General features: G+C 44.2%; 1 protein-coding gene across 1 annotated transcript in view; it reads right to left on the reverse strand.

Annotated features, from left to right (window-relative positions):
* ehbp1 (EH domain binding protein 1) overlaps nucleotides 1-26,338 on the reverse strand; it is a 214,098-nt gene that overhangs the window by 66,183 nt on the left and 121,577 nt on the right. The window contains exons 15-16 of the mRNA XM_083774315.1: nucleotides 11,606-11,747; nucleotides 4,040-4,194 (exon numbers count right to left, since the gene is read on the reverse strand). Of these exons, the coding sequence (XP_083630441.1) occupies nucleotides 4,040-4,194; nucleotides 11,606-11,747 (297 nt within the window). The remainder of the gene's footprint in view (nucleotides 1-4,039; nucleotides 4,195-11,605; nucleotides 11,748-26,338) is intronic.

A 26,338-nucleotide genomic window follows, 5' to 3' on the forward strand; every position in this document is an offset into this window, starting at 1 on the left:
ACATTATATATTCTCCCAATAGTACCCCCCAAGATACGGAAATACTGTTATCTCTTGACGCGGAGAAAGCCTTTGATAGGGTCGAGTGGGACTTCCTCCTCTCGACCCTGTCAAAATTTGGGTTTGGTCCAACCTTCACTTCATGGGTTAAACTACTTTATGCTTCTCCATTAGCTTCTGTACATACAAACGGATACAGGTCTGAAAACTTCCCTTTGAATCGCTCGACCAGACAAGGCTGCCCTCTCTCACCACTGCTCTTTGCCTTATCTATTGAGCCGCTTGCAATTGCGTTGCGTGCTTCAGACACCTACACTGGTATCTTCAGAGGAGATAGAGAGCATAAAGTTTCACTTTACGCTGACGATTTATTATTATACATATCCAAACCTTCCACATCTATTCCTAGTATCATGTCCACCTTAGAAAGTTTTGGCAGGGTTTCGGGGTATAAAGTCAATGTTTCCAAAAGCGTTTTATTTCCTATCAATACACAAGGCAATCAAACTTTTGGCTCTCACCCATTTAATGTTATAACCAGCTTTCGATATTTAGGAATCATAGTAACCAAAGCACTTAATGACTTGTTCAAGCAAAACCATACAAAACTTTTTGAACGTACTGAACAAGACTTAACGAAATGGTCGAACCTTCCTATCTCACTTGCTGGCCGAATTAATATAATTAAAATGAATGTCCTCCCTAAATATCTGTTTCTATTCCAATGTATTCCAATTTTTGTTAACAACACTTTTTTTAAGAATCTGGATAAAATTATCTCCAAGTTCATTTGGGATAAGAAACACCCCCGAATAAGGAAGGATTTTTTGCAGAGGCCTAAATCAGATGGCGGAATGGGATTACCTAACTTCAAACTCTATTACTGGGCGTGTAATTTACGTGCGCTCTCATTTTGGCTCCAAGTTCAATTGCCTACATGGGCATTTATTGAAGGTCAATGTTGTCCCCCAACATCGTTGTCAGCTTTAATCTTTTCCCCAGTGGCCTCAAGATATACTAAGTTGCCAAAGAATTCCATAGTCTGGCATTCTCTCAAAATTTGGCTCTCAATACGAAGACATTTCGGTTGGCACCCGGGTTCTGTGCGCGCACCTCTGGTCGCTAACCATGCTTTTTTACCGTCCCTTTCTGACGCATTGTTTAAAGTGTGGCATAGAAATGGTATTCACTCCTTCAAAGATCTTTATATTGATGGGTTATTTCCGACCTTTGAACAAATACGACGCAAATTCAAGTTACCCCAATCACATTTCTTTAGGTTTCTACAGATACGACATTTTTTAACACAACACACTGCTTCATTTCCAAACATACCTCCCAACTCATCAATGGAATCTATATTTCTACCTGACCCATTGCTCAAAGGAGGTGTTTCTATTATTTATAATTCTCTCTCATGTTTAGATAATAATACCTCATTGGAGTATTTAAAAACTGCTTGGGAAAACGACTTAGGAATATCTATCACTGACGAGCAATGGTCTACATCTCAAAAGTTTGTGCACTCTTCTTCAGTATGTGCCAGGCACGGTCTTATACAGTTTAAAATATTACACAGGTTACATTTGTCAAAGGAAAAACTCAACAGAATGTTTCCAAATGTGAATCCAGCCTGCGACAGATGTGGCCAGTCGCCGGCCACCCTAGCTCATATGTTCTGGCACTGCACTAAACTAACATCATTTTGGCAAAGTATATTTAAATCACTGTCAGACATTGTTGGAAGACCTTTTGACCCGGATCCACTGACAGCAGTTCTGGGGGTCGGGGGGCCCGGGGTCAAACTGTCTACTTTCCAATATAACATGGTAAAATATGTGACTCTACTGGCTCGCAGACTGATACTGTTGAATTGGAAACAAGCACAGGTTCCCACTCACACTACACTTATGAAAGATGTTATGCACTACTTGCAATTGGAAAAGATAAAGTTTGAATTGAGAGGGAGTGAAGATAGATTTTACCAGACATGGCAACCCTTCATTGACCATTTCAATAGGTGCACGCTAACCCCTCCTACACAATAGATAACATATTAGAAAATTGGAAAGAAAAGTAAAGAAAAAAAAAGGAACTGAGTATTTTATTTTATTTTATTTATTCTCATTTAAAAAGAAATGTCTGTAATTCAGTTAATTTACAACGTGTTGGGAAAGTTTTGAGAGCAAGAGTGTCTGTCCTGTGGTCTTTGTTTTGTTTGTCTGTTCACATTTGTCGTTGTTTAAATGTTTTTTTTGTTTTTTCGTTTTTTATCACATTTATATATCTTTTTTATTATGTATTGTATGTGGAATTCACATTATCTGTCTTTATCTTTCATTTTATATAACTCATTATTATTGTCAAAGATTGTCTTATAAGTTGTCATATACAAAAAATGCCTAATAAAAACAGTATTAAAAAAAAAAAAATTGTGCATGACATTCCAACATTGCAGTGTGGAACAAGACATTAACAGTCAGGGTGATGACATACAGTAGCCTATTGGACATGAGTTCACCGCTATGTTTTCATATCGTCTCTCTTGCCCGTCATTGTTCTTAACCCATTCTGACCGGGCACCCATTTTGGTGTCAGCATCATGTTATGCTTTAGCTATTTAAAAATAGCAGATCTACAAGCTCATATCGCGCCACCGAGTGGCGCGATACGAGCTTGTAGGTCTGCTATTTTTGAAAAATCGAAGAGCGACTGACATTTTTTTAATCTGATCTCAGGTCAGAATGGGTTCATCAGACCAGTGTGTGTCCGGCGGAAACCTCGTGTGAATCTGATCTCAGGTCAGAATGGGTTAACCACATGTAACCTGGCGTGTGACTATTCTGAGGCGGACAAGTCAACACGACAGAGCCGTTATAATGAAACTTACAACTTGTGAAAAATGAAAATAGCTGAACAGCAATTTCAGAACACTGTGGTGTGGGGTAGAGGTGCTCTCACTACAATAATCAGTGCTACAAGAAAATGGAATCTTTTAAAGTTATTTTCAGATCAAACCATCATCATCCTCTGTCATCACCATGGCAGAGGAGGAAACTGGCAGAGAATCAAAAGATGCACGATGGCGTAGCGGTGGCGTAGCGGTCTGGGCACAGAGGCTGCAATGCAGCCTGACAGCGGGTGCCATCTCTCTCTCTCTCTCTACATTTCCTGTCATTCACATACATATACATATACATATACATATACATATACATATACATATACATATACATATACATATACATATAAAACATTTATGATATTCAATCTAAGTTAGGTGACAAGACAAAATGTTACAATCATATCAGGCCCTTAGTAGCGAAGTGAGGAGTCAGACAGGTGTTTTAGCCACAGAGCACTAATCCACTTTCTCTTTGAACACAAGAGGGTGTTTGTGTGACTCAATGATCAAACACGCAGCAACTATAAGCTAGTACTGACATGCACGCAGCACACACACACACACACACACCTTAGTGCACTCAACAGTCAAAATCAATTAAACAGATGTTAGGACTGGAGGTCTGCAGATGACTGTCAATAATACTTTTCTCTCGTGCGTGCGTGCGTGCCGTGCACACACACACACACACACACACACACACACACACACACACACACACACACACACACACACACACACACACACACACACACACACACACACACACACACACACACACACACACACACACACACACACACAGAAAAGGTCATAGTCGATACATGAGCAGTCTTTATATGCTATGCAGAGCATTATGATGCCAGTGTGAGTGTCAGGGTTTGGGCCACATACATGTCCATATGAGAGGGACAGAGCTTGACGTGGACACATGGACTCCTGTCATGACCAATGACAGACAGCTCAATAGAACCACATCGATTGGAATGACCCTTTGATGCTGGGGAGCACATGGGAGAGGGTGCACAGAGAGAGAGAGAGAGAGAGAGAGAGAGAGAGAGAGAGAGAGAGAGAGAGAGAGATGTAAACATAGAGATGTGTTCAACCTGTGTGTGTGTGTGTGTGTGTGTTTACCTCCTGTCCGTCAGCAGGGCTAATGGGGGAGACAGAGTATGTGGGAGAGGAAGAGGAGGAGGTAGATGAAGGGGAAGAGAAGCCTTCTCCTCCTCCTACCACCCGAATCTCTACTGGCCTCTTCATCTTCAAGTCCATGTGCTTACTGTTCACACCTGGAGGAGGAGAGGAGAGGAGAGTTAAATAGCAAACACATGTTTCCATACCTAGGTACCTGGTACTGTGTGTCAACAGGTCATTCTTTTGGTTCCCAAAAAACAAGTTGAATGAAGTTTGAATTCAGGTCTCATTTCATAGCCTGGCTGATCGTGTGTGTGTGTGTGTGTGTGTGTGTGTGTGTGTGTCACACACACTCCATTTCTGGCTGAGTCACGGTGACTCTGGCCAGTACAACCCAGTGTGTACGGCTGTTCAAATTCTGTTCTCACCACTTGGCTGTCCTCTTTGCACCTCTCTCTCCCCCCCTCCATTCCATCTCTCTCCATCATCCCTCCTCCTCTGCCTTTCTCTGCCTCCCTCTGCACTGTAAAATCCTGTTAATTTATCCTATTGTAACATTAACACTTGGATTTTTACGGTGTAGATGTTGGACTGCCTGAATCAATGTGCTTATGTGTACATGCACAGTAATCCTGAGTGGAAAGGTCCTTACACATGGGAAGCGTGGCGAATAAACGCTCCAAACGTTTGCTGTGAATATTTCACTGCCTCATTCATGGGCTGATGCTTTCATTTAACGTCGTTTTGAAAAACAATTGCGTCGATTAATATATATATATATATATATATATATATATATATTCATGTTCTGTACAGATGTACTCATAACACAAACAGAAGTTTAAATGTGAATCAATTGCACAAAATAAATGCTACTGGTACCTTAAAGGTATATTTAGTGATTTCACTTAATTCAAATATCACTTATTTTTTTGTTTTGTTGTGATAATCCTCCTTACTATAGAGTGTGCCGACCATATAAGGAGTTCCTCCTGTCCCCAGTTAACCCCTGGCCCTGGGTCAAAAAACCTTAGGTTTCGTTTTTGGCTAGGTGGCCTTCATCCAATCAGGATAGAGAGGGGTCTTCCGCCAATCATGAATCATGATCGAGCGGGGGTGGGCCTTGGTGTGTGTGCTGTCGGCTTGTCGTGTGTCCCCCCCCCACTGTAGTGCATGTGCACATCTTTTACCGGGGCAGACCGGGGGGTTTTCCAAATCACCCAAATCACTGAATGCTCCGTTAAATTGAATACGTTACACATGGGCGTGCATGCAGTGCACATGCTACTAAAATGAGGACTGCAGAAGTAACGATATCTTTCAGGACAAAAACGTGGCAACAGAAGACCGAATATCAATTCAAGTCCAGTGTAATAAAATCACAACCGCCCATTGCTTTCAAGACTACACTCGCATTTAAAAAAACAAATCCCTAGAAAGAACGGAGAGAAGAAACAAACCCAACACAGAGAGAAACAACAACACAGAGATAGCGCTGCACTTCAAAGTAGAAGCGAGCGTCAGTCTGTTTTCATGTGCACGCGTCTCTTCCTTTCTCCTCGGCTATCTCACATCAGCAGGAAAACAAATAAATGAAAATTAAAAGCTAAATAATTAGTTTACCTCTGAAGAGTGAGTGAGTGCTGAATGCTTCCCCGCAGATGGGGATTTATTGTTTTGTCTAGGGAGCAGTTCTCATAGTTTGTTAATTATTGTTTGAAAGTTTTGGGGAATTGAAGGAGGGGTGTGTGTGCGTGCATGCGTGTGTGCATGCGTGCCTGTGTGTGTGTGTTGTGCACCAGGCTTAGAGGGGAAAGAGTTTTTTGAAATGACAACATGCGTTGGGGTGAGAGGGTGAATGAGTGATGATGTGACTGAGTTAACATGCAGGTGAGTCACAGAGAGCAAATTCATGGTCTGAGTGAGTGCATGCATGGGTGAAAAGTCAGTGAGCGAATGAATTAAATAATAATCAGTATGTAAATGAGTTATATCAAATAATAACTAGATAAAGTGCCCCTTTGGGGCACAGGTCTCCACCAGGGCAGGTCAGGTTGTGGCCTCCTGGTGGTGCCATAATAGGTCAATGTTAAAAGGGTGGAATTTCTTCTTACACCTTGGATGGCAATTGGATGATTTGTTCCAAAAATGTGTTTTGCTAAAATCCATCTGTTGGTGGTATAACAGGCCAATGTGAAAAGGGTGGGACATATTCCTCAGCCTAGTAGGAAAGTCTGTGAAAGATTTCATGTAAATTGCATGCTGCGTTTATGATTTGAGGCTTTTTGTTCAAAACGGGCCAATCCTGCAAAGTTTGAAAGCCAATGTTAGCCAATTAGGATGGAATATGAAATATCGGACAGATCCGTCTTGAACACATGACTATAGAGACGATTTGCGGGATTTGGAGGAGTAATATATATAAAAAAATGTTTTTCCAAAGTCGGCCTCCTGGTGGCGCTATTACAGGCCGTTGTGGAAGATTTGGGGCAGTGGTTCATCGTTGGCATCCAAGGAGTGTGCGTTAAAAATTTGGCACCGACGGGGTTAACGGTGCCGGAGATTAGCTGTTAACAGACAGACGGACGTACACACACGGACTCACACACACACAGACGGAGACAATAATGAAAAGAGTAAAAAGTACATAACAGGTGGTCTGGTTAGAAAGAAGACAGGTGTTGCTAAGGTAAAAGAGCCATCCGGTATAAAGATAATAACTGTTTCCCATCGACACCCAGAACTATACAGTAATATCCTCAGTTGCGGGTCCATCTGGTTACATTTGTACACACAGTTACAAATAAATGAAAACTGAGGATTTTACTGTGTACGAAAATGTTCCTGCTCATCAACATTCCATTGGCACCAACAAGCTCACACATATAGTTATACGGTGTAAGGCCAGTGACAAGAAATCAATAAAAATTGCCAAAAAGAGCAAGCTACGTGTCAAAGTGTATTTGTAAGAGAAATTCCACTCAATCTCTAGACATGGGGAAAAGCGTACATTTTGGAAACGTGTAATGTCGTCTTTACTGAGCAGGGAACTTTATACCGGATGGTTTGACCTCCCTGTGAACGAAGCAAGCCAAGCATGCAGAACCACACAGCCCAGCCAGTGCAGCCTTTACCCAGAGACGAAAGTTCAGAAGTGGGGTTAGTAAGCTCCAGGGACCCCTGTGTGCTGGAGGTGGTCGGGGTAGTGGCCTCGGCGTGCGGTGGGTTAGTAGCTACAGCAGACGAAGAGGTGGTAGCATCATCCTCATCATCATTATCATCATCATCAAAGAGGTGGTCTTCCTCAGCCCACCCCTCGTTCTTCTCCTCCTCCTCCTCCTCCTCCTCCTCCCCCCTTTCACCATCAACACCACTTTCATCACCTGTAACACCATCCAACATGACTGGAGGAAAGGAAAAGGGAAAGGAAACAAGGAAGACAGAAAAGAGAAAGACGGAGAAAAGAACGAGAGGGAGCAAATAAAGGATTGGAGGAAGGTGTGAAGAAAGGAAGTAAGGAAGACGAGAAAGGGTGAATTAGGAAATGTGGGAAGAAGAAAGAAAGAAAGAAAGAAAGAAAGAAAGAAAGAAAGAAAGAAAGAAGGAAGCGGTGAGAGGATTGATGGGTGAAAAAAAAAGCAATGTGCAGAGAACAACGTGATGGTAAGTACAATTTAATCTGTTAATAACAGAGTGTATTAGTACACATTAGTTAGAGAACTAGGAGTGTAAAAGGAGAGTGTAGTCATAGGTGAGGAGAACTGAAATATATTATAAGGCCTCTGTGGTTCTGCATTATTATTGTTGATCTTTATTTATTATTGTTGACCTTTATTTATTCAGGGAATACCACTGGGGTCCAGATATGTGTTTCATCACACTTGTGTGTACATCCTGGGTTGAAGTTAGATTGTGTAAACATGGAACTTGTATTTCTTAGGCCTTGTCCACACGTATCCGGGTAAACGGATAAACGTAGGTTTTTATATGCGTTTTGGGGGGGTCGCCCACACGCAAACGCGTTTTTGGTCCATATAAACGCATCTTTTGGAAAACTCCTGCCACAGTGTATTTCTTTAAAACTCCGCCTGTGTGTTCCCTGTGTGGACAATGTAAACGGAGTTTTGCATGGGTCTTGCCATTGGTCATATGGACAGAGAGATTTAAAAAAACGTGTCGTATGGACAGAGAGATTTAAAAAAACGAAAATGAAAACGAAAACGAAAACGCTACGTTTATGTAGGTGTGGATGAAGCCTTATACAGAAATCAATTCAAACCAAGCTCGAACCCCTGCATGAAACTTTGTATGAAAACCTCAAGGCACTCACATAGTGCACTCATAGTGCAAATAGGCCAACTACAGGAGAACACTGCCACACATTGTGACGTTGCTGTGAGCTTGACTCACAGCACACTGTTTGAGAACCACTTCCACATAGCATTATTCAATTGTTCAGCTCACAAAGATAAAAAAAAAAATAATAAAATAGAAACAAAACCAAAACTATCGGACTAACAATCTCTCCAACCAAATTGATGTTATGAAAAACAACAGGCTCCACTTCACTGACTAGAAAGGACTGCAAGAATGGGATATGCCTCTATTGATCTGTGTGTGTGTGTGTGTGTGTGTGTGTGTGTGTGTGTGTGTGTGTGTGTGTGTGTGTGTGTGTGTGAGAGAGAGAGAGAGATAGCCTCACTTGCTTTATTCCTTATTCAAAGATCTGCTGTTGCTTGCTTTTTTCCCTCTTTTCAGATAAAAGAGGCAGGGCAAACAAAAAGTGAGACGTGAAACATGAAAACACAATATTCCCTTAATCCTCCCATTGGGCTGTGCAAAAGCAACGTCTCCAAATCATCAAAACAAGAAAAATTACTTACATACACCAATCTCAGAGAGTCAGAGACACATAAAAAGAAACTATGAACAGCATTTGACATCCCAGCTCCCCTCACTTATGTACTACAGAACAAAGTGGCAGAGAGAAAGCGAGTGAGGAGGGCGAACGGAAGGTGTTAGACACAAAGAGGTACAGTAAAGACAACAACAAAGAAAAAAGAGAGACAAGGTTGGAAATGACGAGATCGACAGAGGCATAGGAGCAGAAGAGAAAAAGAGGGGAAGACTAAGATAAACAAGAGGTTAAAAAGGAAGATTTATGCTTAATTTCATGTCAGTAGCAGATTTACAAGCCTCACATTGAACTTATAGGCCTAAATGTGCTGTTTTGGGTTTACACTGCGTGAAACCAAGTATAAATGAGGGGAGAGGTAGCATGAGAGTTAAATGGGAGGGGCAGATAGGCATATTCTGTGTTCTGTCTCCTCTCTCTCTCTTTTGTTAATTTGCTGGCCGCGAAGCGGAGCGTTCTCGCTAGAGAGAGAGAGAGAGAGAGAGAGAGAGAGAGAGGGACGAGTGCTGGGGCTAGGATTAGCCGTTCTGCTCGGCAGGCCTTGTGTATCAGGCCCCACAGCATTTCTCCTCTCTCCTGCTATACTCTCTCCATCCCTCCTTTTCTCCAAACTCCCATTTTTAATGAGATCCACAATTAGCTTGATTCAAAAGGGCTGAAGAAGCACATAAAACCAAACGGCCTTCTCCCGCTCTTCTCCCACCTTATTGTCACGTCCTCTGTATGTCACTGCTCTCCTTGTCCACTCTCCTCTCTCGCTCTCCACCTTGCTTTCCTGTGGTCATCCAGCCACCAGCCAGCGAGGACCCTCCCTCTACCTTCCTGTGGTCATCCAGCCACCAGCCAGCGAGGACCCTCTCTACCTTCCTGTGGTCATCCAGCCACTAGCCAGCGAGGACCCTCCCTCCACCTTCCTGTGGTCATCCAGCCACCAGCCAGCGAGGACACCCCTCTACCTTCCTGTGGTCATCCAGCCACCAGCCAGCGAGGACACCCCTCTACCTTCCTGTGGTCATCCAGCCACTAGCCAGAGAGGACCCTCCCTCCACCTTCCTGTGGTCATCCAGCCACCAGCCAGCGAGGACCCTCCCTCCACCTTCCTGTGGTCATCCAGCCACCAGCCAGCGAGGACCCTCCCTCCACCTTCCTGTGGTCATCCAGCCACCAGCCAGCGAGGACCCTCCCTCCACCTTCCTGTCTCTCCATTCCCTCATTCTTCCCTTCCCGTTGACACGGCCTCTACAGATTTCTTTGCTCGGTTCACGTAAACAATGAAGTATACAGCTTGAGGAACCGAATAAAACATGGCGCCACTTCTCCATTTAACTCAATGGACTTAGCCACCCTGTTGTTTTTTTAAAAGGTGTAGTGAAATGAAAAGGTCATTATATGGGCATACCTAACAATGGATGCCAAAAGAAATGGGCAAATTCAAATTTTTGTGTTTTTATATCAAAAGTCCATAAAACATTTTTTTTAATTCGAGGCCCTCATCAATAAAAGCCAATAAGAATTAAGCTCACCAGTTTGATTCCCATGCTTCATTGTCCTCGCTCCAACACAGCTGGTTTTTAATCTCATTCAAGATGACATCCAGACAGTGTATTACACGTTTTAAACGTAATCATCACGCTAAAATATGTATATAGGTTGTGTATAGGTTAGACATAATCCCCTGGCTTTGTCCCACGTCTCTGTCGCTTTGTTTACAAACGACACTGTACGTGAGACTTCCTCTCCCATAGCCTGGAGGGATGCGACGCTCTGATTGGTTCAGAAACTTCAGAGCCAGCATTTCAAGCTGAAAGTTCTAAATAAAATGCCCACCATAAGTCGACAGGAAACAGGAAACGTGGAGAGAGATGATGGGGGGGGGGGGGGGGATGGGAGACTTCGGAATTGGGACTCGAACCCGCGACACACTTCGCCTAGGTGCCTGGACCGCTAGGACCGGCCCAGGCACACCATGTTCTTTTCTGTCGCCCTATTAGTTTGAATGGTGTTCTCAAGCTCAATATAAGATTTAAATGGTTAAGCAATTCTTCCTCCGCCTCCACATTAAAAGCCCTAGCAACCGTAAATCTCTACATCTGTTCCACCCGATTAACAAGCGAGGATGTATAACATGTCAGAAGCCGAAACAAATCACCACAGAGCCCTAATAACGGCCATTACCATAATAACCGCAATTTACGGCAAAATGGAAATCCATGGGAGTTCTTCAAGGGGGAGGGAGGTGTTCACCAGCCTCTTGGAAAACGTTATTAGACGCGGTAGTTCTTGTTCATTAACAATTACAGGGGCATGAGACATGTAAATATAAAGACGTGTGACCATTATCAACTGATGTTTGGCATAATACATTTACTCTTTTGGATGCATTTTCAAGGATTAAGCATGACCCCCTTACAGAGCATAATGGGAATCTGGTGGGTGCTTGTAGCTTCAATGTAGGTAGAGGGGTACATGTTTGTGTGTACCTGGAACAGGAGAGGATGTCTGTGTGTGTGTGTGTGTGTGTCCATCCATATAAAACACTTTATATAAAACCACTGGCAACAATAAGTACGTATATTTGTGAATGTAAGAGTGTGTGTGTGTGTGTGTGTGTGTGTGTGTGTGTGTGTGTGTGTGTGTGTGTGTGTACTAACCCCCAGTAGTGCTAGCCTTGCCCCTGCCAGCAGCAGTAGGGTCCAGAAGGCTCATGTCGGCCATCTTGACCCCGGAGCGAGCCTCTGCAATCAGCTGCCTGGCTCTCTCTCTCAGCTGCCTCCTTCGCTCTGCGTCCTGCTCCTACACACACACACACACACACACACACACACACACACACACACACACACACACAAGTGTGTGACAGGGAGTACTCGGGAGTGTTCACGTTATCATCGCTGTCTGTATTGAGTTTGTAGATCAGCTATTTTTGCTACTTTTGTGTGACACAATAGTTTGACGAAGTAGGTTATTCCTTTACGGAAATAATATGGGGATAAGTTTATATTGCGTGTACGATGGTGACGCTCGCCGAAAACAGTAGATTAACCCATTCTGAACGGGCACCCATTTTGGTGTCGGCATCATGTTATGCTTTAGCTATTGAAAAATAGCAGATCTACAAGCTCATATCGCGCCACCGAGTGGCGCGATACGAGCTTGTAGGTCTGCTATTTTTTTTTTAATCTAAGAACGACTGACATTTTTAGAATCTGATCTCAGGTCAGAATGGGTTCATCAGACCAGTGTGTGTCCGGCGGAAACCTCGTATGAATCTGATCTCAGGTCAGAATGGGTTAACAAGCTCACGACGTGTCATACCACCAAGTACAACTCAGGCTTTACGGGGAACAATAATTTGGACAAATAATCAATAATGTGCCTGAACATAACAGTACAGTATAAGTTTGTGCACAGCACACTCGCAAGCAAGCACACACACGCACACAGTGTCACACTCACACCCACAGTCAGTCACACACACACACGCACACACACACACACACACACACACACACACACACACACACACACACTTTATTGAACATCTGTCATCAGAGTAATGAGAGAAATGCCATTTACAGATCCAGCCAATCTGATGGAGCTGATAACACAGACCGCCACTTAGACACACACACACTCTCCTCACACACAGCACGCAGATTCACACGTACAATGTTTTAACCCAGGTTGTAGGAGCGACATCCCTGCGCGTGTGTGTATGCGGGTGTGTTTACCGCAGGTCTGCGAGACGGCGACGGGTTGGACGTGTGCGTGTTGGAACTCTTGCAGCTAGGCAGACGTCGAACACAGGCCTTGCCCAGACATAACTAAAAGTCTGCACATACTTTGACTGCGCACATCCACGGGTATGGACTAGTACACTTGAAAGTAACAGAGGGGCCTGTGCCGCACGCACGCACGCACACAAGAGTGAAGTCATATTCTGTCACTGTGTTCGTGTGTTAATCGGTGTGCTCCATATTGAGCCTGGGGTTTTCGGGCCAGGCCCTGTTGAATGCAACCATTTAAGCATTAACAAAACAACCAGCGCCAGCTAATGAGCTACATCTCTCCATTTCCATCTCAATTGTTTGTTTGTTGCCATTGTTAACCGAGGACAATGGGGTGGAATTGTAATGATGGAACCTCCTAATGAATGTGTGTGTGTGTGTGTGTGTGTGTGTGTGTGTGTGTGTCTGTGTGTGGGGGGTGCTTTATACCCAGGGGGGATGCTCACAGGGGCAGAAAAACACACCTCACAGTGAGTGAAAGAAAGGCGAGAGAGTGAGAGACGGATATGTACTGAGGCACTGAGAACAACAATGCTTCCTTTTCCACATCAGCAAATGTGGAGAGTGGAAAAGTGGACCCTTCTACAGCAGGTTACACCCTCAGAGTAAAGTCTACACCCGGGATTTATCTTTGTACGGACACAGGAAACCAATTAGAGTCTAATTATTAGACCAACACATTCTCACTCTCGGGTCGTACTATTAGTGACGAGTCATTTCATAGTGCGACGCAACTGTCGCACTTCTTTTCAACGTTCCTGGTAGTCCCGCTCAACTGGAACGGAGAAGTGCTATTCTCGCTCTTGCAGCGCGTAATAGTTTGACGTCAATTAAAAACATTCACTGCATATTTCTAAATAGCATCGCTACCGCAAATACCGGCCCACTGCCTAATAACCGCCGGAGGGTCTGACACCATTTTGCGACTCGTCCGAATAAACGTCCCCTATTATTTACCGTTTCTTTAGCCACATTCAAATTTTGTTGAATGATGGTGTCCTGGGCCGAAAATAGAAGATCTACAAGCTCACCTCGTGCTGCGGACGAGACACTTGTAGCTTGTAGGTCTGCTATTTTTGGTGCGCAGATCCCAAAAATAAATCTTGGTTCATAGGACACTGGTAGTTTAACTCAGGCCATACTCTATTCTAATAGAAGTGTCTATTATCATTAGGTGTATAAATATTGTGTTTTATATGCCTCTATCAAACGATAAGGCGAAAAGATCGAGTGTCGGGTGATAATGTCCAAACGATTTTAAAAATATATATTTTTAATCCATTTTAATCAAATCTCATAATCTCGTTTTGGCACAGTATAGGGTACAATAGCTCAGATTGGGTTAAATCAAAGACTTTGCCTGCAATGTATATTTACCGTACCTTAAAACTTTGCACTAAATAAAACATGCTCGACAGTTACCAAATAATGGCCAGGTGCAGGCCAGTTCTTTTAAACGCCCAGGGTACAAATCGATTTTGCGTATTAAATGCCCAGGCTACAATTTGGAAGAATATGGTAAAACCAGTGGGCCGTCAGAAGCTGACCTGGGCCATGGGAGGCATAGTGGCCGTGCCTGAGCAGTGCGGCTGGTTTGACTGTGTCAAACAAGTGCCGAATTGTCAACTCCTGCCCCAACTCATCACCTGTTTGACACAACGGGTGAAAGAATGAGATATTCACATCCTAAACAAACCATGAGAGATTAGTTTCCTGAAGTTCAGACCCTCTCACCAATCATTGTTGCTTCCCTGCTTTCCTCCTACAGTGCCGTTTTACATTTCTAGACTGTTTTTGGCAAACAATACCAGCTGGATTCACTTGCGGGTCATGAGGATCCCCATAATTAAATCCAGCTTGCTCATATTATCTTCAGGACATGGACATAAATGCATAACACAAACTTTAATTGCAAAACATAAAATCTACGGTTCATGGATGCGTATCGAACCGTACAGTTCGGTTATAAAACTGAAAACTGCTGCACCCCCAGTGTGCATGCGTGCATGCATGTATAGATGAGCAACTGTCTATGTGACATTTACTCTGTGTAAGTATAAGTGCGTGCGCAACAACATAAATGACTTTTCTTTGAGCGTGATCATGTATCGGCAGATGTGCGAGTAAGTGTTTATGTGGCAGAGAGAGAAAATGTGCGCGCGTGTGTGTGTGTGTGTGTGTGTGTGTTTGGGGAGGTGTGGGGGGGGGGTTATACATATATAGCTAACACTCCAAAACATCCTAGGTGCATTATTGTCGTCGGCCGTTTGGGGTGGAACAGGAAATGTGAAATTGCCTCTGTCTGTCCAGAGGCTAGGATTAGTGCTATAGTAAAATGCATCTGGCTAGCACTAGCTCAGTCAGCTATGGAAACCCTGATTAGAAAATACACTGTAGGAGAATGTGTTTGGAGGCAGAGGAGGGGAGAGCAAAAGATAGTGAGAAAAGGAATTGTGAGGATTCTTATTGTTGTGCAAAGAAAGGCAGAATACAAATGTGAGACATGATCTTAGTTCTGTTTCCATAACCATAACTATGTTATCAGTGAATCACAGAAAGGAACGGAAGTCATCGCTTTGAGGGCAGCTGTTGGCTTTGTTCGCAACACATATCTACCCATATCGTCACGCCCACACCAGTGTGAGCGCACCTGCACCAGGTTACCTAGTGTCTGCTGCTACCCATTGTTCTCTGCCTGCAGATCAACCCAGTTTATCCTAGGTTAGCACGCCGTTATTCTTGAACCACGTTATCCTGCCTGTTATTGTATCTGACCTTATAGCCTGTCCTTAGTTATCCCTTGCCTGACGCCTTGTACTTTTGCCTGTTCCCAGAACCACCGTGTATGGACCCGGACCGACCTCCGATTTACGGCTTGCCTAATCCCTGTCGGAACCGACGCCCCACGGACAGCCTTCCTGGAACCCTGACCCACGCTATCCCTACCAACGACGCATCTGCCTTTCCCCTTGACTTTAATAAAACACGTTAAAGGTTTTTGCTGCGTGCTTTTGAGTCCAATCCTTTCTGGTGCCTGACACATATATAAAAACTCACAAAGAATCTCACAAGACAAAACAAAAAAACCTAACTGGATCACAAGCACCATGGTTCAGCAAAAATAATTTCACTGGTTTGTTGGTTCTTTTACAATGTCTGCACATCGTGGGTCTTTGGTAGTTGGGATAGACAGCAAAGCTACAGTATGACCGCATGCACCGGCTGGGAGAAGGAAGGCACAGGCTCAACCCCACATCTCTGCTAATGTGTGGAACATGTCAAATATGTCCCCGTTCACTCGCTGTCCCCACTGATCCCGTTTGGCTTCAAATTCAGCCACTTTAACTGCCAATTTCAATTCAGCTGCCATTTCCAAGGTTTGAGACCCATTCCTCATCATCATTGAAAAGTGGTGCCAGGCCCACGGTGACTTTTTTTCAGAAAGAACTCTGCAACGGTTCAAGCTCAAATTATGGAAATCAAACACTGGCCAGCAATCTCCCCCTGGATAGGCATCTGACTGCAGTGTATAAGAGAAGGTGCTTTTATCCTTGCATTTAAAAGCTTGAGGATCTCTGCATTAAACTACCCGGGTTGTACTATGTAGGATTGTAGGTGGTGACACAGAAAGCGTGACAGCTACATTTGTGTGAGCAACACAGCTCCGCACACGCAGGTCTACAGAAGAACACAAGCACGTCACCCCTAACCACAAGGTTGGGTGATCAAAGCCTGAATGGAAAGTCATAGAAGGAGAGAGAGAGAGAGAGAGAGCAGGCGGTCGTTGGAGGGAGACATTCTCCACAACAGAGGCCGAACAGGAGGTTAGACTCCTTTTTGTTCAACGGCAATGGCAAGAACAACTGTGTACTGTGTTCATCCCTTTGACTGGCCCCGGACCTCAAGGGGCAGAGGGCCTAAACAGTGCAGTGCGAGGCTGACACTGAAGGCTCCTCTGCGAGGATGGCGTCAGGGGCATGGGACCCTTCTATGCTCTGGAGTGTGTGTGTGTGTGTGTGTGTGGAGGGGGGGGGGGGGGGGGGGCGGGAGAGGGGGTTTGATGTGCTTTTCTGGATGAAGAGGAACAGGATGTGCAGGCCGGGAGGGGGGCATGCACTGCTGGTCATGCATGGAGGGCTGGTACAGAGGGATGCCACACACATGCATGCACGCACATAGATGCAGACAGATGCACACGCGTAGAGGCACACACACACACAGCTGCAGACAGAAACAGACAGAAACAGACTGACACACAAAGAAAGAGAAATGGACCCACACACACACACACGTTGTTAAAGGCTTCTGCCAGTTATTCTGGTAGCTGGAGACATTTTGTCCTGACAGGCAAATTTGAGTGTGTGTGTGTGTGTGTGTGTGTGCATGCGTGCGTGCGTGTGTGTGTGTGCACGTGTGCGTGCATGCTTGTTTTAGCCAATTAATTACAAACCATGTTTACTTACTACTTTACTGCTGATCATTTTATAAAAGCCCACAATGCAAAACATGAGCGTGCAGATCATAGATCACATTTTGGCATTTGTCGTAATAATGAATGCCTTAATTAAATAAATATATATATTAATTATTAACAAAAAACAAATATGGTATACTTTGAGAATGAACAGCAGTAACGGTTACATTTGTGTAATGATTTAGAATTTATATTTATAAGCTATAACTAATTTAGTCTTTGTGAGACAGTAGGAAGGCTGGACACAGGGACACTACACTCAGTCCAAATAGAGTCATTCATCCACTCAATTAAGCAATCAATCAACGAATTAACCAACTGATCAGCTAGTAAATCCATCGGTGGAGATAATTGAAATTGGCCATCACTGTTGAGACAAAGAACTGGTAAAGAAGACAGATATATATATTAATGCGGGCACACACGCACAAGCATGCGCACACGCAAGCACGCACACACACACACACACACACACACACACACACGCACACGCACACGCACACACAGAATGTGCAGATGGACGGATACACACAGAAAATGTAAAAGGAAATAGAGGAAGTGCAGAAGAGGGACAGAAAATGACAGCGAGAGAGAGAGAGTGGTTCAAGAATGTGTGTTCATGAGAAAGAGAGCAAATGTGTGTGTGAGACAAAAAGCTGTGTGTGTGTGTGTGTGTGTGTGTGTGTGTGTGTGTGTGTGAGAGAGAGAGAGAGAGGAGGGCCAGCTTATCGGCGGGCTGCAGACGGAGTGCGCGGATCAATGAGCGAGCGAGGCCCACACTGATCAATGCATTTGATAAGGAATTAAAGAAGAGCCACTGTACACGGCTATCAAAGGAACAGGACATGGCCTAATTAGGATTCCACGGGTGCGTGCACATGATAGGGGTCTGTGAGTGTGTGTGTGTGTGTGAGTTTGTGTGTAAGCGTCTGGATGTTTGTCTGCATGGGCGTGTGTGTGTGTGTCTGTCTGTGTGTGTGAGAGTGTGAGTATTTTTCATTGTGCAGGTGTGGATGTGTGTGCTGTGCAAATAAAATGGTCTGCACGTCTGTGGTGTACAGTATGTGCCTCTATATGTGTGTGTGTGTGTGTGTGTGTGTGTGTGTGTCTGTGTACGCACACATGCACGCACAGCTCCTAGTATTGATGATGTCTTGTATAGTATTGTATGTCTAATTATGTATTGAATACATATAGGACCACAATGGAAACAAGCCCCCAGGTGTTATCCTTTCAGCATTATTGTATATCTGTACTTTTAGCAAACTGTTAATAAAGTATTCAATCATTCAATAAATAACCCATTCTGACCAGGCACCCATTTTGGTGTTGGCATCATGTTATGCTTTAGCTATTGAAAAATAGCAGACCTACAAGCTCATATCGCGCCACCGAGTGGCGCGATACGAGCTTGTAGGTCTGCTATTTTTTGAAAAATCGAAGAACGACTGACATTTTTAGAATCTGATCTCAGGTCAGAATGGGTTCATCAGACCAGTGTGTGTGTCCAGTGGAAAACTCGTATGAATCTGATCTCAGGTCAGAATGGGTTAAATAAAACACTATGCATGTATACATACACACACCATATTACTGTGTGCAGTACATGAAGAGAGGGGCTGGATAGGACTTGTGGCGGCACTGGTGGTGTGGTCACCATTCCAGCATCGAACCATGGACACTGTGGCCAAGTTACTTCACGCACCATCCGGTCAACGACCGGCACAGTGCCTGTGTTTATTTATGACAGAGAAGTGAGCTAATTCAGCTGGCAATATTAGACTTTAAAGGACCACTTCACCACATTTCAACCCATAATCATATAATTGGTCCTCTAATAATCATGATAAAATGGCATCATGTTTTTCCTCATAGGAGGGCTGTGGGCAGTTCAGAAACCTGTATAGGTCCTAAATATAATTAGGACCTATATGATATTATGAAGATACTGTAGGTTGAAAAGTGGTGAAGTGGTCCTTTAATATATCATATTAATGTACTCAAACAAAACATTTTCTTGACATAAAAAAAATATCAACTTTACATACGTATGTATGTACATCATTAAAAACAGTCTGTGTGTGTGAAAGGTGTCAGTCATTTGACATTTTCTTGAGCAAATACATTTAGTTTCAGTGTGTTTGTGTATGTCTTTGAATGTTTGTGTCCGTTTGCAGTTCCAAGAAAATGTTTCTACAAAGAGTAACACTCATACTCACTTTTACGGAGCAAATGAGTACGAGTGCGTGCGTGCGTGTGCTTGCGCGTGTGTGTGTATGTGTGTGTGTGTACACACACAACAAAGGGCACTTGTAGAGCAGAGCTGACCCTGGCAGACACATACAGTAGGACAGGTAGAACAGGTAGAGTGCAGCGCACGCACACACACAACTACACAAAGTAACATACATACATGCACACAAAAGTACACACACGCACACCCTCTTGGCGTCTCTACAGCTTGTCACTTTGACAGGCCAGTGAGATGGGAAGAGTTTGCCCTTTAAGCAGACAGGATAATTACTGCACGCGAGAGAGAGAGAGAGAGAGAGAGAGAGAGAGAGAGAGACAGAGAGAGAGACAGAGAGAGAGAGAGAGAGAGAGAGAGAGAGAGAGAGAGAGAGACAGAGACAGAGACAGAGAGAGAGAGAATATGAGCAGGACACGAGAATGGGAAAATATGGGGAACATATTGCTATTACAGAATCATGATATCCATTTATTTATAGAAAGTCACAAACTCTTCTAAAGAAAGAAGTCTCTTCAAGTACATTCATTAGTGTAGAAAGTCAGCATTTGTAGCCGTCATGATTACCACATTACTAATGGCTTTACCCCCTAGGCTTTTCTGCCCCCATGTAAAAAAAACAAACAACAAAAAACGTGCTGTGATTGGCCAGTCGCTGTGATTGACAGCCTAAACCTAACCTCAGTATTAAAACTATAAAACTCAGTAAAACGCAGTGACTGGGGGCGTCACCATTTACACAAACCCACTGAAGATACCATGCTAGCCATTCATGAAACAGAGCAGGAGTTGGAAATGTTGAAAAGAAAAGCATATGATTGTTGGGTGCTTCACCGTGTTATCGGAGAGCTGAAGAAAGTTGAAGCCAGCTCAACTTTGATTTGCAGTGTGCCATGGAACCTAACAGCACCTTAATGTTGGCCATCCCTTTCCGGGCTTCGACTGAGAATGACTGGTAGCCTGCCGCTTTGTTGAAATGAGTGTAAGCATCATGCTGTTTAAGGGAAACTGGGAAACACTAATATTTTTCAACATTCCAGTACAATTACTGTATGGTTAATGTTCAGCTTCAACATCCTAGTCTATTATTACAGATAGCGTCGGTGGCCATGTCATTCATATGATGGGCTCAGCAGCAGATTTGAACTGGAAACATATGTGAAGGTGTCATGTGTTAACTGGAACAGGACACAGGCATACACAGAGCCTATATAGACCAGGGTGTGACAAGCTGATGCTTGCCCGCAAAATGCATCATGGGAATTGTACCAAAAAGTAACAGACAGAACGAGGAGTTTTCTCCATCGATTTGGAGAAAAACTGCTTTAACTGCTAATGGTAGCGCCAAGCTCAAGAGTGAGCTGCTTCTCATGGGACCTCGCCCACATGTTGAGAATCACTATAGTAAGTGTTGAACAGCAGAAGTTTCTTGTTGAACAGGAGACATGTGATAACTTGTACACGCAAGTGTGTGTGTGTGTGTGTGTGTGTGTGTGTGTGTGTGTGTGTGTCTAACGTGCAGTATACTTTTCAGACAGTGGATATGAAATAAAACAGTGTGTTATGCATGTTTGCATGTCATTGCGTGAATGTGTAGCAGAAATGTGTGTGTGAGTCACAGCTTTGCTTTCTCTCTGATTTGGATGGCTTGATCAGCTCTTGTGATGTAATTGAGAGAGCTCTCTCTCGCACACACTCAATGTGGAGCCCGCCTTTGATCTCCAGTCCAACCAATTCAGCCACACACGCACACACGCGCACACACACACACACACACACACACACACACACACACACACACACACAAGTCCCCACCAAACTATTTAGTTTCATTAGGGGCAGATTCTTAAAAAAAGGAGTGAGAAAAAGGAGGGGGTGGTGAGAGAAAAGAGAGCTGAAAGAGAAGAAAGGGACATCAGAGTTAAAAGGAGACCTGCCGAAAGAACTATTAACTGCTGGAGAGAAAGTTCAAAAAGAGAGAAAAAGAGAAGAGAGATGGGGAAGAGGAGAGGAGAAAAAATGACAATGCAAAAAGGGGAAAGTGCACAAGGCACTATTTGCATTTTCAAAAGACAATTTTTCCTGCCTCATAAAGGATCCATTCTTAGTTTCTTACCACTCTGGAGTTCAATAATCATTGAGGTGTTTGCAGTGTGCATGTGCATGTGCACAGTGTGCATGTGCACGTACTTGTGCAGAGTAGAGAAAAGAAACAGGGAGCTGAAACAGAGTATAAGTTTAAAGGAGGATTTTACAGTGTTGTTTTAAAATAGCCGATGGCTGGATTTGGATTAGATGATGATGCACGCATTTCGGAGTCCCTATAGATAACCGTATTAGGTAAACGTGTACAGTATCTATGCTTAAATGTCACGGTTTACATCCAGACTGGTTGTCTGGATGTTCATGAACATAAATAAACCATGACCATAAATAAAATAAAATAAATAATTTCTATAGTATAAATAGAAACCAAGGTTGTGTGCACGCATCCGCCTGGGTGACGGCAGACTGCTGGGTGAGCGCTGGCGCTTTGGCATTGGGGAGGGGGGGGGTCAGTCAACATATTCTGTACTGGACATATATGGAGCGTGTCTTGAGTGTACAGGGTTTGATGAGGTCAGATCAACATATGGAATGCCGGAACAGGTCAGCTGCACATATGGAGATTTAAGGGTGGCAGTGGGGGCAGTGGCTTGAGTGTACAGGGTTTGATGAGGTCTGGCCATATATGGAGCGTGTCTTGAGTGTACAGGGTTTGATGAGGTCAGATCAACATATGGAATGTCAGAACAGGTCAGTCCCATATATGGAGATCTAAGGGTGGCAGCAGGGGCACTTGCTTGAGAGTACAGGGTTTGATGAGGGCCAAGGCAGGGCCGGGCCTTCATTTCGGGCCTGTTGAGAACTGATGAACTGTGTTTTCTGAGGGGAAATGGTGAAATGTGCTTTTATGGCCGCAAAAAAGGTCGCCCATGTATGTCAAATTAATTTCACCATTTTCTGGTACGAGAGAGAGAGAGATAGAGAGAGAGAGAGAGAGAGAGAGAGAGAGAGAGAGAAGGAGGTGGAGCAGAAGAGATGGCAGAAGACAGGAAAAGAGCTGAGAGGGGGGGAGGAGAAGGGCAGGAGTAGATAGGAGAGGTGATGGGGTAAGGGCACGTGCACACACATGAGGTGATGGGGTAAGGGCTCATGCACACACATGAGGTGATGGGGTAAGGGCACATGCACACACATGGGGTGATGGGGTAAGGGCACATGCACACACATGAGGTGATGGGGTAAGGGCTCATGCACACACATGGGGTGATGGGGTAAGGGCACATGTACACACATGGGGTGATGGGGTAAGGGCTCATGCACACACATGGGGTGATGGGGTAAGGGCACATGCACACACATGAGGTGATGGGGTAAGGGCACATGCACACACATGAGGTGATGGGGTAAGGGCACATGCACACACATGGGGTGATGGGGTAAGGGCACATGCACACACATGAGGTGATGGGGTAAGGGCACATGCACACACATGGGGTGATGGGGTAAGGGCACATGCACACACATGAGGTGATGGGGTAAGGGCACATGTACACACATGGGGTGATGGGGTAAGGGCACATGCACACACATGAGGTGATGGGGTAAGGGCACATGCACACACATGGGGTGATGGGGTAAGGGCACATGCACACACATGGGGTGATGGGGTAAGGGCTCATGCACACACATGGGGTGATGGGGTAAGGGCTGGGGGTGAAGTGCGGATAGGCTTGTCGGCAGAAATCAAAGGAGGACCCAATTAAAGGAATCAGAATGAGCCAGTGAGCAGCGCCACTCTTACCTGCAGTGCAAACCTCAAACCCACACCACACACACGCGCATGCACACACACACACACACACACACACACACACACACACACACACAGAATACAGACTTTGGAATGACGCTGTCACTTTAGATAGATAGTGGTTAAACAGATTTGTTTTAATGCAAATATTAACATTTTTATGTTGACCCCTTGAAACTCCATGATAATAAATAACAACATTGTGGTATTTGTAAACGACACTATTCTTTATAACGATTCTCTGCAATACTGTACGGCTACTGGAAGGTGTTAACGCACCAATGATTCAACAGTTCCCTGCCACATTTACATACATACATATGCACACAGATGATCAAATACTGTTCATTTACATTCATGGCTGAGGACGTGCACACACATAGACACACACCTCTCCCAAAGCTAGTGTGTGCATCCTGATAATTACCCTGGCCAGGCCTGTGTGAAATTACTGCTCTCATCTGCTAATGGAGAGGAGACCTGGAGCGAACAGTCTCTCGCGTGCGCACGCACACGCACACGCACACACACACGCACACACACACACACACACACACACAGTCACACACACACACACACACACACACACACAAGAGATGACAACTCGAGTCACGGCTTCAGTTCAGATTCGACTCAGACTCGCCCCTCAAAGACTCGGCTCACACTCGAGCTTAAACATTTATTTTATGTTTTATTTTGCTATAAGAAAAAGTCCTTCTGCACAGCTACAATGGACAGGTGCGTCGGATAACTGGAACTGAGAAGTAGAGAATTTTTTTTAAATAATCCAATTCACTTGAGTTTAGATTTATTGAGCGACGTTTCGGTCGTCAGACTTTCATCAGGCATAAGACAGTGTGCGGGATTCTTTTTTTATCTACTTTTCATGTTTTATTTTGCTGCATTAATTAATGAAATGTGCGACATCATTCTCCTACCCTTCTCCTTTTGGTGCACGCTGCCAATCTCTGCAATGTAAATGTGGCGAGCTGCTGCACAACAGCTGCTGTGTGCAGTGCCTTTCATCATAACATTTAATTAAGCAAACATTGAAATTAAACAAACATGTTTAGCTCAGCAACACCTATCTGACCTTAGTTAACTTGGCACACACACACACACATACCCACACACACACACAGACACACACAAATGTTGGGTTTTTCCTTGTTGGCCATTTTCCCGTTAAACGCTACATCAAAGTTCACTATATTAACGTAACCTACAAGCAAGTTACATGTCTATTGTTGACCACTGTATCACAGGCTAAGGTTACAGGCTTTTTTGGTTACCAAAATGCCTGGAATTTGTATACTCCATTACTCCTCCTCCTTACTGTGCCCAAAAGAACAGATGTGATTGATTGAATATACTTTATTAGTCATAAATGTAAACACCATGGAGGTATGGTAAGGCATTTAGGCTAAAAGGATAACGGGGACTTGTTTCCATCTTCTTGTGAAGAACTTTCCGGTAGAAGAGAAAGCCTACACCTGACAGCAGTATTTACAGATGCAGAACTGGGCACTCGGGCTGGAATAAGGCTTAACAGCCAACCAGAGAGTCCTAGTACCCACCTCTCCACCACTGCGCTGCTATCGATGTGCAATAAGCGAGTGATGTCTCACTGCAACCAACGGCCATACACGGTGTGTACACGGTCTACACACCTCGCACACTTACAGCAGACACGCATCTATTCTACACTCGCTGATGTGGAGACGGTGTGTGGGGGACCTTTAGTTACTGCAACATCTGGGAATTAGAATGTGTGTGTGTGTGTGTGTGTGTGTGTGTGTGTGCGCGCACGCATGTGTGTTTGAGAGATAGCTAGAGAGTGTGTATTTTTATGATTTCTATGATGCTCATTAATTACCAATTTGTCCACACCAGGGGGGGTGACGTGACAAGACATCTCAACTCTAAATGCTGATTGGCCGTGAAAGGCCACCTGGTGGTGGGGGGGCAATTAGTAGTACTGTGTATACATCAAAGAGATAGTGAAACAAGAAGGAAATACAGAATGTGAGACAGAAAAAAGGTTGAGAGAAAACAAGAAAGAAAGTCAGAACGAAGGATGTGGAGAATGTGACAGACAGAGGGAGGGAGGGGGAGAGAGAGAGGTGAACCGGTGACCTTAGATGAAAGGCTGACTCACTGTGGGCTACAATTAGAAGTGGTAGGAGGGAGAACAAAGGTTAGAACGAAGAACGCACACAGCCACGCACACACACACACACACACACCGATGGCGGAGGAAACCATGCAAGGAAATGGTTCAGCGACTTGCCCAAGGACACTTCCAGATGGCTGGCGTAGCCGTAGCACCTAGGCTGCTAATGCAACCTCACAGCGTGTTGCAGGTTTGACTCCTGATTATGACGACCTTTGCTGCGTGTCATTCCCCATGTCTTTCTCCCAATTTATATCTATCCCCCCCCCCCCACCGGTGTAGACGGAAAAACAGTGGTCCAGGTACAGTTGTAACTCAAGTCCGTTTCTCTAAGACTAGAGGGTAGTTCTTAAGTGCTTATGAAGAAAAAAAACGAAAAAAAAAAAAACTTTGAAAAGATTATTGGAAGAGAATTAATCTCTCACGATACATTTTTTTGGGCTGACATTGAGGTCATAATAAAGTTATTATAACAACACTCATTAACTGTAAAAAAAAAGTTGTTTCCATTTACCTTAAGTGTTATATTAATCAGAACCGTCTTTCACACTCTGAAGTGGATCCAAATACTTGTTTGTGTGTTGTCCGCTGTCTAGAATGTCTTCCAGCACAACGCCCCCCAAAACACAGCTAATCTGTCTCTCTCCTGCCCCTCCCTAACTCATTCTGTTGGCCCCACATTAGCGGCGCTGCGCTGGAAGAATGATGCTGCCTTTAATTGAATTACATTGTTCCTTATGCATGCTAAACCGCAAAGTAGCTACTTACAGAGACAGAGAGAGAGACAGAGAGGAGAGAGATGAGAATGGCTAAGGGGCTAGGCTCCTCAGATGATAACACAGACA

Source organism: Protomyctophum parallelum, assembly GCF_964188405.1.
Source record: "Protomyctophum parallelum genome assembly, chromosome: 10".
Taxonomy (NCBI): domain Eukaryota; kingdom Metazoa; phylum Chordata; class Actinopteri; order Myctophiformes; family Myctophidae; genus Protomyctophum; species Protomyctophum parallelum.